The 14,197-nt window shown below is 39.8% G+C and overlaps 1 protein-coding gene across 1 annotated transcript; it reads right to left on the bottom strand.

Annotated features, from left to right (window-relative positions):
- Positions 1 to 244: 244 nt before the first annotated feature.
- Positions 245 to 3,172, bottom strand: gprin3b (GPRIN family member 3b; the record flags this gene model as incomplete). Its single annotated transcript, XM_080457076.1, has 1 exon — positions 245 to 3,172. One exon carries the CDS (start codon positions 3,170 to 3,172, stop codon positions 779 to 781), a length of 2,394 nt encoding a protein of 797 aa, XP_080313202.1. The 3' UTR covers positions 245 to 778.
- Between the last annotated feature and the right edge of the window lie 11,025 nt (positions 3,173 to 14,197).

The raw sequence follows: 14,197 nt of genomic DNA, 5'->3' as shown, positions 1-14,197 counted from the left end.
GAATTTAGGATACAAGATATATAGAGATCAACCTTCCATTTTATGTTATTTAATAAAAAAAACAAGAACAGAGATTAAACAGGGAGCTTCTATGCACAGAGTTCCATCTTTGCACATCATAATAGAAATGAACAAGGTAAGACTTTCTTTATCAGCACGAAAATGAAAAATAATCCATTGAAAACTAATCTGAAAAAATTAAGAAAAATCAATATTGCAATAATATAAATAAAAGGCCCCCAATACACCTGATAAACATATACCAAATGCAATGCGACTTTTAGTTAATTGCACAATATCTTGTAAAAGTGAATATACTGAGTGACAGTAGGATATGTATTCCCTTGATCAGTACCAGCACAGTACTGGTTAACATCTAGACTTCATTGTGGGAAGTCATACGACTGCCATTAGAACAAATATACATGCATTTCACTATATTATTGCCTTTTGACTTTTTAAATACTGTTTTTTATAACATCATCTATTTCTAGAAAATAAGTGTGTAGTTGTTCATTTTCTTAACATATCTATTATTTCCTACTTTTTTGTCCTCTTTCTTTAAATCACAAACATCACACACAGGCGTCTCTGTAGGCCTTTATACTGTACACACTAAAACATTCCAGTATGCTCACAGGAATAGCTGCTGTACCATTCAAATTTCACTTGGCATCAATAATCATCACAAGGAGAAACTGTAGGAGGCCATATATTTTGACCTCTGGGAAAGAGTTAATGGGAAGTAAAAGGTTTTAACATAGGCTACCTGTGTACTTCACTCCTGCACAGCGGAGGGAGGGGGGCGCACACAGCAGTTGGGCCGTCTGACATTTCGCAGCATTGACCTAAAAATGTTCTGCTGCCTCCTCTTTTTCTTCCTGCCATGTCGCGGAGAATCGCCCGCAGAGATGGACTTCCTGATCGAGGACTGGAGTTTCCTCTCCTGCTCCTTGATTTTACTTACCAGATGGCTCTGGATGGCAAAGCCCAGGCACTCTAGGTCAACACCAGCCCCATACACCTCCCACGTCATCCCTTGTTCGTCCCAAACCACGTCTTGAACATTATTTTCTTTGTCATCCACCTCTTCTTCCTTTTTCTCTGGCTTCAGCTCAGTCTTGCCAGGATTTTTTCCCTTTATCGATGCTTTTGCTCCAGCCTTGGTCTGATCTTTTGAACAGATAGACTTTGGTTTGTCATCCGTTCCTGTCAAAGTGGTCTTGGCTGTAGATATAGACTGAGACAGAGCATTGCTGTCACCAGATTTGGACTTGCCACTACTAGCTGCCACTTCTAATTGTGACGCGCGAGCTTGCTGAGCAGTGGGTGTCTTGGCAGACTGCGCTGGAAGAGACATTACTTCAGATATTGTGGCCTTAGGCATACACTGGGAGTTGACCGTCTCCCCTTGATGGGGACCTACATTGGTCAACTGTTCCTTTTGGCCACTGGGTTCGATGTTAATCTGATAAACAGGATGCAAGGGTAAAGGACCTCTCTGGATGTTGCATAGAGCTGAGCCAAGCTCCTTAGGCTTGGCCCCTAGCCTGAAATCCTGCTGCATGGAAGTGGCCTCAGTGTGGAGGACCACACTGGTGTTTTGATTGGGACACAGCTCTGCCTCTAGGGTGAGTATCTCCGACCTAGGATCCATAGAGGTGGGTGGTGAAGCCATAGGAACCTGCAAGGGATCCATCTGGTGTAGGCCCACACTGCTGTCCCCCTGGTAAGCTACAGCCAGGCTCAGAGTGTCCTCCCTGTTGATATCCCTGGCGCTGGGCCTGCGAGGTTCTGCAAGAGGCAGCAGACTGGGACTGGTGGACACAGCCTTATTGCAAGTATTAGCTACTGCCTGCACCGCTACATCCTGCCATTGCTTAGTAGGGGTGCATGACAGGGAGGTCATTGTAGAGGCCTCGCTATAGAACTTAAAGGAGGACTGACGCTGCTCCGCAGAGACATCAGTCTCAGTCTGTCTGGATTCCTCAGCCACCAGCCCATGTGCTGGTGTGTGATGTTGAGCCTGGGGTGGTGAAGAGGAACCCTGTTGTGAAGACATCGGCTGGTGTTTATCTAAGGAAGTGTGTGCATTTTTGACAGGTCGCAAGTCCTGTGGTGTGTGTGTGGAGCTTAAATTCGTATTTGTAAGTCCTGCATTAGTGCCGAGGCTCCTGGATGGAGGTGTGTTGGTAGTAGTGGTGGTGGTGGTGGTGGTGGTGGTGGTGAGCAGAACTGCAGACTCCACATTCGGTTTAGTTTGAAACATCTCTTGCATTTTGTATTCCGTTTGAGGAGGCGCTGGGGATTTCGTCTCAGGGGTACAAGCTTTAGAGGCCTGCGGGGGGCACTGCAACTGACCAGGGCTGATGGCTGAGCTATATGAGGGGCTATTTATACTATCGGGCTCTTTAGATTTCAAGGGGAGAGCAATGTCCTTGTTTGTGGAGGATGAAACCCCCTTTGCGCTACACTGCTGAGGTGTCAGCACTGATGCAGTATGTTTTGATTCACAGGCTTTGTCGAGCTTTTGATTATTTGAAGAGACATCGCTGTTGCTATTCCCCTTAAGTAATTCTTTTTCTAAGGACCCTCCACAGCCCTGCGGTGTAGGCTCTGCACAGATCTCCTCTAGCAGGCTCGGTCCTTTCACTCTGAAGTCATTTGACGGCATGTCAACCTTTGATGATGTAATGGCAGGCGACAGGGCAGCATTGCAGATATCCTTCTCCTCTTTCGGGGTTAACATCCTCAAATTAGCATTACTATCCCTCTGGCTCTCTCCCACTCCACTCACATCTTGACCTGCCAGCAATGACAAGTCTGGTATCTGTTGGCTGAGGCCCCCAATCATGTGTCCAGATTTCTCCTGGTTTTCATAGGCAGGGGTAAGCGTGTCTGAGACTACACCTCCAGCTGATTCTGCCCCCTTTTGGGTAATTGAGGTGTTATTAGTAGTAGTAGTAGTAGTAGTGGTGGTAGTCGTCATAGTGACATGTACGTTATCCTGCCCGCACTCTATAGAGGAAAGGGTAGAGGTTGGACAAACCTGTGTAAGGTTTAGGTTAGGTTCCTTTGCCCAGTTGGCATTAGACTCCTTATTACCCAGAGCGTCTACAGCCAGCTGAGGCACCATCTGGACTGTCACTGTCCTTTTTGGGTTAGTTCCCATCCTGAATCCACCGCTTTACAGTCTCTGTAGTTAATCCAAAAAGTTGAAAAGAGGTGTACGATATCCTAGATTCCCTAGAGCAGGAAAATATAAACATTCTTAGTTTCATAAAGCTGAGTGTGTTTCATTACATCATACACAAAATATTAATAACATTCATCACATGTACCAGACTATATTCACTGGTCAACAGGACCATCATATCACTTCTATTCTGGATAGTTTTGCAGTGACAGTCTGCATTTGGAAGATCATACTCATTAGAATAGAGTATACAAAGGACAATATGAATCCACACATATCAAACTCTGATCTGACCAAACCTATTTTCTATTATAATTCAGTCTCCACAGCCAAAAATGACAGTTAAGTCATTTGTGTTGACAATCTGACTGAACTGCTGTTGGGCCACACTGAGAGAAATGTAATAGTGTCCCACAGGTGTCTTCTAGTTCAAAATAGATAACACATGTATTAATCATAATGTATTAATCATAAATGTGACTGGTGTCATTTCTTAACAGCCCACTTTAATTATTTTCTCTCTCTTGTTGATTAACATGCCAAGAGTGTGTTGTAGGAACTTGTGACGATGTTATTACAGCAACATAAATATGCAGTATGTACATCATTGATATAAAATACAATTACATTTTTTACAATGCATTGTATTGCAACTTAAAATAAATCCATAAAATCCCTATAAATAACACACATTTTGCCATGCATGGTACAAATGACATGAGGCATCAATGTTTCTGGATATCCCTTTGGCTATTATGTTGCCATTGTCATGTCAGATTATTATTTCTTCCATAGACCTAGTGAAAAATGCTTTATAAGAACGGAGCATTAATTTCAGCAACCTGTCCTGCCCACCTCATTAGGGACTCGATGTTACAGAAAACTCCAAAACATAGTGGTATGAATACATGCAAATAAGTAATTCATGTGCAAGAGATATCTGAGTATTCACTACCCACATCACAGTCACACAACCTACACATACTGTAAAGAGAAGACACATCCTGATTCCTACACCAACATGGTGCCTTGCTAACCTGGTGTTTTACATCCAGAACCAATTAAGAATTTTAATTCAATTGCAAGTATTGATGAGTGATCAGTTCCACCCACTAGCCTTAGCCTGTAAGCCAACTAATCGAACAAAGAACACAATCTCCTCCCTTGACTTAAATCCCGTTTGCTAACAAGAAATTGTCAAGAATGCTTGTCTCTTGGCAGCCATACATAGAATAGGTTTTGTGTCATAGGCTAACATGCTGTAGGTAATGTCTAACTCAGTGAAAATAATTATATTTATAATTCATTAATAATCCACGTATGGACAAATGCATAGATTAGAAAGCATTTGTAATTGTGAAATTAACAAAAGAATGAAACAGACTTATTTTCAGCTAAGCTATCTATATTCAATGTAAATCGTCGCCTACTGGTAAAGGCCATAAGCTACATTTAGAAAGGACCTCCTGACTATACATATAGCCTTAAAGAACAGAATCTCCGCGTGTAAAGAGCGACTGGAGCAGCAGACAGGTCTATGCCTATACACGCTATTAGCCCCGTTTGGAACCTCACTCTCCACGATAGCGCAAAGATGAGGTTCCGCTGCAAAGTGTCCCGACAGAGGTAGAGTCTGGCAAAAGTCAGTGAATATTACCCCTTTTGCAACATCGTATCCAAAAAGTAAAAGGCAGTCCGAGACACCTACAGATGTTTGAAAAATAGTCGGTAAGTTAAATTTAACCTCCGGGGTGAAACAACCGAATAAATCGCTCATTTAGTCAGCCTGTGCCATGTTTTCCCATTGTAGCCAAATCGGGAGCAGTACTTGCACCTGCCGTCGGGGGGTTCACCCGGGTTGAATGGGAAAACATGGCACAGACTGACGAAATAAGCAATTTACATACTTATGTATGTATGGGGTTGTTTCAACCCCGTCGTTTAAATGTAACTTTCCGAATACTTTACAAACATCTGTTGGTGTCTTGGACTACCTTTACTTTTTGGATACGATGTTGTGAAAAGGGTAATATTCACTGACTTTTGCCAGACTCTACCTCTGGCGGGACCCTACGCAGCGGAACCTCATCTCGGCGCTATCTTGGAGAGTGAGGTTCCAAACGGGGCTAGTCTATGTCTATGCCTATATCCTATAGCCTTCACATCTCAGCTACATGTGTCAGTTTAGATATATGATGATGAGGACCACGGACTCCAAACCGATAAGATCAGACAGCGACAAGTGATGCTGATGAGCTCGCCGTGCCAATTAAGAGCAACGCTCCGCAGCCGCCCATCAGCCCATCCTACTCTCGCAAACATTCCACGAGCGCCACCGATCCTGTTCTGATTTGACCTTGCGGATGCGTTCGTTCATCGTCAGACACAATAGAACAAGACTGACGTCGGATGGATAGAAAGGGACACTTACCTCGAGAGCCGTTACGTCCTGTTCATATTATGTAGTCTTGGAGTGTGCACTGGAGATGGGTGACAGTATAATAGGATCCTATCGTGCGCCACCGTGTCGCCGTGCAGGTTGGTTGGTCTCCCCGAGAAGTGGATATCAAGTCAGTGTCGGTGACATCAAGCCACGCCCTCTATCAGAACCGGTCTGAATGTGGGTCTCATGTGGGAAAAGGTAATGATGATAATTGGGTCTAACATTCAGCCAGCCAGGCATTATCGATTCATTCTCTCGGGAAGAGTGCGAAGCTCTGTGGTGTAATAAAGTAACTAAGTACATGTAGGCTACATAAGTACTGTACGTAAGTAAATTTTTGAGGTATTTTGTACTTTCTTCAGTATTTACAATTTTCAATACTTTTACTTCTACCCCACTACATCTCAGGGGAAAAGTGTAGGCTATTTTTACTCCACTACAATTATATGAAAACTTTGTTACTAGTAGTTACTTTGTAGATTTGGATTATTATTACAAAACACACTAACCTAATAGCTACAAGCTACTGAGCTTGTAGCTATTTTCAAAACAATGTTTTACACATTTTGAGCTTTTGAACAGAATGGTACATTCTGCACAATAAGTACTTTTACTTTTGGTACTTTAAGTATATTTTGATGCAGATACTTTTGTACTTTCACTCAAGTACATTTTGAATACGGGACTTCTACTTGTAGCACAGTATATCTACAGTACATTGCAGTATCGATACTTTTACTTAATTAAAACATGTGCTCTTCCATCACTGGTGAAGCTTGGACCGTGATGCATCTGATCACCTCTTCACATTCGCTCTGCTTACTTCACCAATTAACATTTTATTAGAGATATATTGCAGGCTGTATGAGAAAAATCAATGTCACCTTTCCGGGGTTTGTGCTGTCTGCCCACTATACCCACTTACATGATTATGTCTTAAAGTTCTATAAATAAAAAACATCACGTGGATGCACCCATGGGACGTATCATCAGTGTTATAGCCTGGGGTCGACAGGTGTTTCGGATCTCGCAACATACATCCTCGCCCAGTTGACCCAGCTCGGGGTTGATCAAGCCCCCGACTTACGTCCCAGCTACCCACGGTCAGTCCTCTTAGGGCAAGACAGGGCCCCTCAGTCCGCTTCTCCGTGGTGGTACTGAAGGCCTGAAAGGCCCTTCTTAAAGGCCTCACCATGGATTTGTTGGGCTTCTTCCTCACAGAAGACACAGGCTGGGGCGCCAACCCATACTGCTCCTGGGTACCGTCTACATTCCGGCTGTCAACCGTCTCTCCGGTGGTTGCCAGACTGTTCCTGGTTGTCACGTAGTCTATTCCTATGAGCCACTATAAATAGAATAACTATAAATAAAAAACATCACGTGGATGTTTTTGGGACCTATCATCAGTGTTGTAGTCTGGGGTCAACGGGTGTTTCGGGTCTCACAACATACACCCTCGCCCAGGTGACCCAGCCGGGGTTGATCAACCCCCGATTTACGTCCCAGTAGCTACCCACGGTCAGTCCTCTTAGGGAAAGACATCCTATAACGCCCAGATGTCTGCAGTGTGTTGACTGATAATAAAGCCCTTTAATATTTAAATAGGACTATTGGCTACACATGATGAGAGAAAATGCACTGTGCGTGTTCAACGATGCAAACGGTTCGTCCACAGTCCTCATTGGGGCCCTTTTGATTAAACCGTTATAATGAGGTTGATACTCTGAGGCTTTGTGGCTTCCTTCGAGGAATTAAGTATAGCAGCATAGGATTGATCTTCTACCCTTGAAAGCCCCAGGGAGGTGATTAGGTGAGACTGAGTACACAGAGCCTTTCCTCCCTTAAGTCTGGCCACACCAGACCTTAATTACTGTCTATTACACCAGTGGTTCCCAAACTTTTTAGCTGAAGACCCAAAAGAGAAATTAGGCATTTACCTGAGACCCGAACTAGTGAAAATAGCAGATCTACAAGCTCACAACACGTCGCATCGTGCCTTGTTGTGAACTTGTAGATATGCAATTTTCACTCATTTTTAAAGTCTTCCCCCCTCTAATGCATGGATTTGTTTAAATTTTTTATGGAATTCTTTTGAAAAATAAATAAATATATATTGCTTTTGAAATTTGTGGTGATGTTATACTTTGAAATCATAAAAATTAAAAACAAAATGTAGGGAAAAAAAAATTATGCTGTATTTACTCTCGACCAAAAAAATGGATCCTGACCCACTGTTATGGGGACCATTGTATTACACAACTGGTGGCCAGCTTAATGTATGCACTGTAGCCTAGGATATCACAGCATTCAAGTCTTCCATGTGCTTTAGAGCCTGAGCTTCTATGGTGGAAAAAACTAATGGTTTCACGATGTAGAAATATTGAGGTCACTTTGTCATGTAACAAGAGAGTCATCTTGTGGTGTGATTAGGAAAAACAGCCTATGAAACAATTAACTGAAAGCAGGAGCGTACACACACACACACACACACACACACACACACACACACACACACACACACACACACACACACACACACACACACACACACACACACACACACACACACACACACACACACACACACACACACACACACAGCTTTTATTTAATTGTTATCGATAAAAGGGGGTCTTTAACCATTTTTGGCATCAATAAGTGGGTGCTGAACATAGTTCTTCAGAAAAAGGAGGGGTGGAATTTAACATTATGTTCTGTTAGAAAGTTGAAGCAGTAGGCCTATAATGTTTTTGAATTAATTATTATTAATAATAATAATTATAACTAGAAGGTACTGTTCCTGAAGAAACAGTGTGGGATCGCTAAGAATGTTGATGGTATTGAGTATTGATAGTGTTAGTAGAGTTAAAGGTTTGAAAGGTTTAAAGGTTTGAAAGGTTCTAAAGTTTTGAAAGGTTCTAAAGGTTTGAAAGGTTTAAGAGGTTTGAAAGGTTTGAAAGGTTTAAGAGGTTCTAAAGGTTTGAAAGGTTCTAAAGGTTCTAAAGCTTTGAATGGTTCTAAAGGTTTGAAAGGTTTGAAAGGTTTGAAAGGTTTGAAAGGTTTGAAAGGTTTAAGAGGTTCTAAAGGTTTGAAAGGTTTGAAAGGTTTGAAAGGTTTGAAAGGTTTGAAAGGTTTAAGAGGTTCTAAAGGTTTGAAAGGTTTAAGAGGTTCTAAAGGTTTGAAAGGTTCTAAAGGTTTGAAAGGTTTGAAAGGTTTAAGAGGTTCTAAAGGTTTAAGAGGTTCTAAAGGTTTGAAAGGTTCTAAAGGGTATTTACTTTAAATTATTTTTAGTCACTTTATTTACTTTAAAGTATTTTTTACTCATTTTTACAACTTTTAAGTATTTTTACTATTTTTTTCAACTTTTAAGTATTTTTACTCATGTTGAGTACTTTTAAGTATTTTTACTCAGTATAAGTACTCTTAAGTATTTTTAATCAAGGTACTTACTTTAAAGTATTTTTAGTCACTTTATTTACTTTAAAGTAGCTTTTACTAATTTTTACAACTTTTAAGTATTTTTACTCTTTTTATCAACTTTTAAGTATTTTTACTATTTTTTTCAACTTTTAAGTATTTTTACTCATTTTGAGTACTTTTAAGTATTTTTACTCAATATAAGTACTCTTAAGTATTTTTACTCAAGGTATTTACTTTAAAGTATTTTTAGTCATTTTATTTACTTTAAAGTAGCTTTTACTAATTTTTACAACTTTTAAGTATTTTTACTCTTTTTATCAACTTTTAAGTATTTTTACTATTTAAAAAGTGAAATATCTCTAAAAGTACAAATTATTTCAAAAAATTCTAATGGTAGCCAATATGTCCTAAGTAGGCTGAACGTTATAGATGGGTTTCCGCGCGACGTCATCACAGAGCAGAGTGCGCAATCTACGCATGCGCGGGGGAGAACGAACCGGAAGCGCCATTCACTCTATTGTTATTTTCGGGATTTAGATAGGCATAATGCTGCTATTATAGGCATAATAGGCATAATGCTGCTATTATATACAAACAGATCCAACTTCCGACAAATCATTTTTATTGAGTAAAGAAGATATTACAAACTGCATCATTTAATCTACTTTCATTAAACCTGGTGAAGACCATTTATTTTATGGGTAATAGGGTATAGGATATTTTTAGGGTAATAGCGCCCTCTACAGCAGGGGTGGGCAACTTTGTAGATGGTGAGGGCCACAAAATTTCCTCAATCACTCTGGGGGGCCGCATTGTTTATCGGCAGGGGGCCGCATTGTTTATCGGCAGGGACCCCCCCCCCCCCCCCCCCCCCCGGTTGACAAAACGGTCCGGGGGCGGTGCGCCGGTTCGGACCAAAATGCCAGGGCTGAATTTTGGTCCCAGCCCGCCCCTGTTTATCAGCACTCTCGCCAGTAGTACCCCATTACTCAAAAAGCCCATAATAGTCACATATGTGATAAATAAGGGATATTAACTATTATTATTTGTTATAACTTTGTTTTTATTTAGCATTTAGTAATGCTTCTATCAACTTACTACAGCTGTACTGCTAAACAAAACTTCACATCTCTGAGTATGCCTTTCAGAGTATTGCTGTAACCTTGGCTTAAAATATACAAAAATGAACACTAGAATTATAGTTAATAAGGCTGAAGCCTTATTAATTTTTAATTTTTAATTTTTAATTTTTAATTTTTAATTTTTAATTTTTAATTTTTAAGCGCTCTCGTTTATTTTAATAGAACTATTAAAATAAACGAGAGCGCGCTCTACTGGTGGACTGTTGTAATTAAAATGGTTCATGGAAAGTTGCATGTTTGGAACAGTTGAAGGCAATAGTTCACCATTTCCGATATGTTTAGATTACTTTGTTTTTCTTTGTGATAAAAAAAAAAACTATAAAAAAAAAAAATAAAAAAAAAAACTTTTTTTTTTTTTTTTTTTTTTTGGATTTTGGCCTGGGGCCGCATTGAGTGACGGTGCGGGCCGCATGCGGCCCGCGGGCCGCCAGTTGCCCATCCCTGCTCTACAGGCTCATCCCGCCACTGCGCGCGCATCATCCTCTCATGTTTACAAACAGGAAACCCATCTATAGAGTTGGAACGGAGTTTCTATCTAAAAGTATGAATTTCTCCATTGAAATGAATGGGAGTTTTTTAGAAGTAAAAAGTGAAATATCTCTAAAAGTACAAATTATTTCAAAAATTCAAATGGTAGCCGACATGTCCTGAGTAGGCCGAACGTTGAAGAGTTGGAACGGAGTTTGTAGCTAAAAGTATGAAGGACTAGTTAGGGGCCAAAAAACGGTGTTGACAATAACAGTAGTGTGATCGCTTTAGCGATCCCACAATAATAACTATAAAGGTGATCACCAATGAAAATCCAAAGATAGCCGAACATTTTAAAGTTTAAATTAAGTTTCTAGGTGAAATTATGAAGGAGTAATTAGAGCACAAAATAAGTGTTCTACAAAAATGGGCACTTTTCCCCCTAGACTCCCATTATAATTAATGTATTTTCTTTATTTTTAAAAAGTTAACACCATTCTACATATAGCTGAACATGTTAAAGTTTGAATGGAATTTCTAGCACAAACTATGTGGAAGAAGTTTGATAGTGAAAAAAATTGCGGAATTTATAAATAAATATAAAGCGGTAAGAACATTAGTGTGCCCGCTCTGCAGCAAGCCCACAATTACTTAGCAAAGTTCCTTTGCATAGCTGAATGCAGCAGACACATGTGGTTCTATGTGGTTAAAACGTGTTTGGGGCTTTTATGTGAGTGCAGATTATTAGGCATGTAAACGATTCACTCAACTCACGATACGATTCAAATCACGATACGATTTTTCACGATTTTTTTAACACAAAATTAGTTTGTGTGAGACAAATCTTTTTTTTTCTCTCTTACGGTGAAGGTGCATATTCAAGTGCATATTCAAGTGTTTAGTAGTGTTTTTCTGGCCTATAATGAAGTCAGCCTCTTTATAGGCTAACATACATGCATTTGCATTTGAACTTTACAGATTGCTATAGTAGGAGAACTTCATGTAGATTTGTCAGGAAAGTTTCATTAGCTACACCTCCAATATTTCTTGACTTTGCTTAAAAATGCATTACAGTTTGTCTAAAAGCCATTAATCTAAACTAGTTGTCTTATACCTTGTGCTACCAAAGGGGGAGGTAGTCATCACTTCTCCATTGACGGGCGACCCGCCCCCCCCTTCTTTACCCCCCCCTCTCTCTTTTTCTACTCTGTACATATAGTGTTTTTATATTGTGTTGATATTGAATGTTTTGGTGCTATTTTATACGTTGATGAATTGAATACCTAGGACCCCAATGGAAGCAAGGACTCTTTTGGTGCATCCTTTTAGACAAAGTGTTTGACTGTACTCTGTTTTCACATTTCTGCCTAATCAAATATTCAATCAATCAAAAAGTATGGTATCTGCAAACAACAAATAAGGAAAATTGTTAAATTACATACTGACAATAGTATAGTGTTAAATCATATTATATTTCATCTTTATCAGGTCTACATAGCCTATGTAGAAAAGTGAGAAATGTGAGAAAGAACACTGCCTCATATTTATCTGAGTTAGAGATACCAACGCTAACGAAAAACCTATTGCTCCCAAAAAACGACATTGACTGCCGGATTAGAATTACACAAGGGAGTCAAACACAAAAGGTGTTCTGTTCTGGGTTCTTTTGAGCTTTGGCACAGGTACTAGTGTTGGCACTGGGAACCAATCAGTACAGGCCACAAATGGGGACAGACTCTCCCCCCAATAGTCCCACGCAGTGAGAGGTCAGAGATGAGAAGACTCTCACTCTATGGCCCAATTCCAATCCGTTTACAGTCTCACTGACTTAGGCACACGTGGTTAATGTCAACAAACAACAGTTGTGATTTCTCACCGTTCTGAAAGGGTGATGGAAGGGAGGAGATATAATTACTAAAATAAGGGACACAAGATAAGAAATGAGCAGTAAATAGGCCTATATACAGAATTTGGAACTACAAGTGTATACAAGAAAATTCTGTTCCTGAAGAAACAGTGTGGGCTTGCTTCGAGACAAAAAAAAAAGAATAGTATAGGGTACAAATTGTCAAATTCCCAGGCAGTGCTCTATTTGACTTGGTATCTCTGACTGTGTTGTACTGTATGTGTGTGTAGACTTGACTCCGGTTGATCAGTTCCTTTGAGTACCAAAGTAAATGTACTCAAATATTCCAGAAACTGTCAAGCTTTAAAAAAAACATGCGTCACATTGAAGATAAGCTGCTGCTGCACAATTAGGTTCACAAGATGGTTGCCATAAAAATGTCATAAAATATTGTTCAGGGCCGTCAGTGGGGTTCGTAAATCACAGGTCATTTGCCGTAAGATATGGATCTGTCTGACGCAGATCAGTTGAGGACACACAGTCACAATCAAGAGTGGAAAGGGAACTGTACGACCATAGCATATCATGTACGTATATATCTGCTGCTATGCTCACGCACCTTATGTCTTACCTCAGGTACTTACCGCACCGGATAGATATCCGGTACCATGTGTAAATATGTAGATAATTTGTTTGTTGTTTGTTTTTTATTGATCTCTCTTCCCCCTTGCCCACCCCCTCTTTCCTTTCTCTTATGGAAATAACAAAAACTAGCAAAAAAGCTAGCAAAAAAACTAATTTCACACACTTTTATACACCTGTAAACTTGTGATGTGACAATAAAGATGTTCTGATTCTATTCATGTCACTAATTGTTACATGGAGCCACTTGAGTTGAAACAGGACACGGAGTGCTATACTTCCAGAGTACTAAAGGTTAAATCGTTCAAGCCATTCTGTACCTCACGATTACATTCATAAAGTTGAATACACACACATATACACAGTAAAATCGTCAGTGATAATTTAACTCTGAGAGTGCACGCTCTCAGTTACAAATGGATAAATTAACACCAGCTCTTTTCCAACCTAATTTACTCTAACATAATTTATTCAGATCATACATGTTGCTAAATCTTGAAATGTCATATCTGACATGAAAAAGTTTTTGAATACCTGAAGAGAAGTATAATGATCACTAATCTATCATTCTCTAAATCACTCATAAGAGAGGTTTCATACATAAACAATAAATGTCAGAATTCTTCTTGGCATGAATGAGCAGCTGTCTCATTTGATCAAATTAACTAAATAAGATTGTGTCATATTTTGGACTGGAAATTTGGTTCTATTGAATTAATTTGGCTTATCACTCACCTCAAACGTAAGTTATTGCCATGTGTACCATATTTTAAACACAAGGATCACAAACCTGCCTCCCCTTTCATTTAGCTACAACCTAAATGCTGCAGCCATGGTTTAATGCAGAAGTTAGATATTTTTTTATTGGAAACTCAATATAAATGCTTCATGCCGATTATATTTTGTGGTTTATAACTGAGCAAACATCAGACTTGCATTAGTAACTGGGTAACTGAAGATCCTGATTTTCTTGAGTTGTCATGGATTCTTGTTCTAGAGTAAACTTATGCCAAGGCCTAAATCTCCCCAGTTTGCTCATT

The sequence above is a fragment of the Gymnoscopelus braueri genome, assembly GCF_963280865.1.
Source record: "Gymnoscopelus braueri genome assembly, chromosome: 2".
NCBI lineage: Eukaryota > Metazoa > Chordata > Actinopteri > Myctophiformes > Myctophidae > Gymnoscopelus > Gymnoscopelus braueri.
Note: the sequence above shows the minus strand (reverse complement) of the source record. Positions and strands in the feature narration are given on the sequence as shown.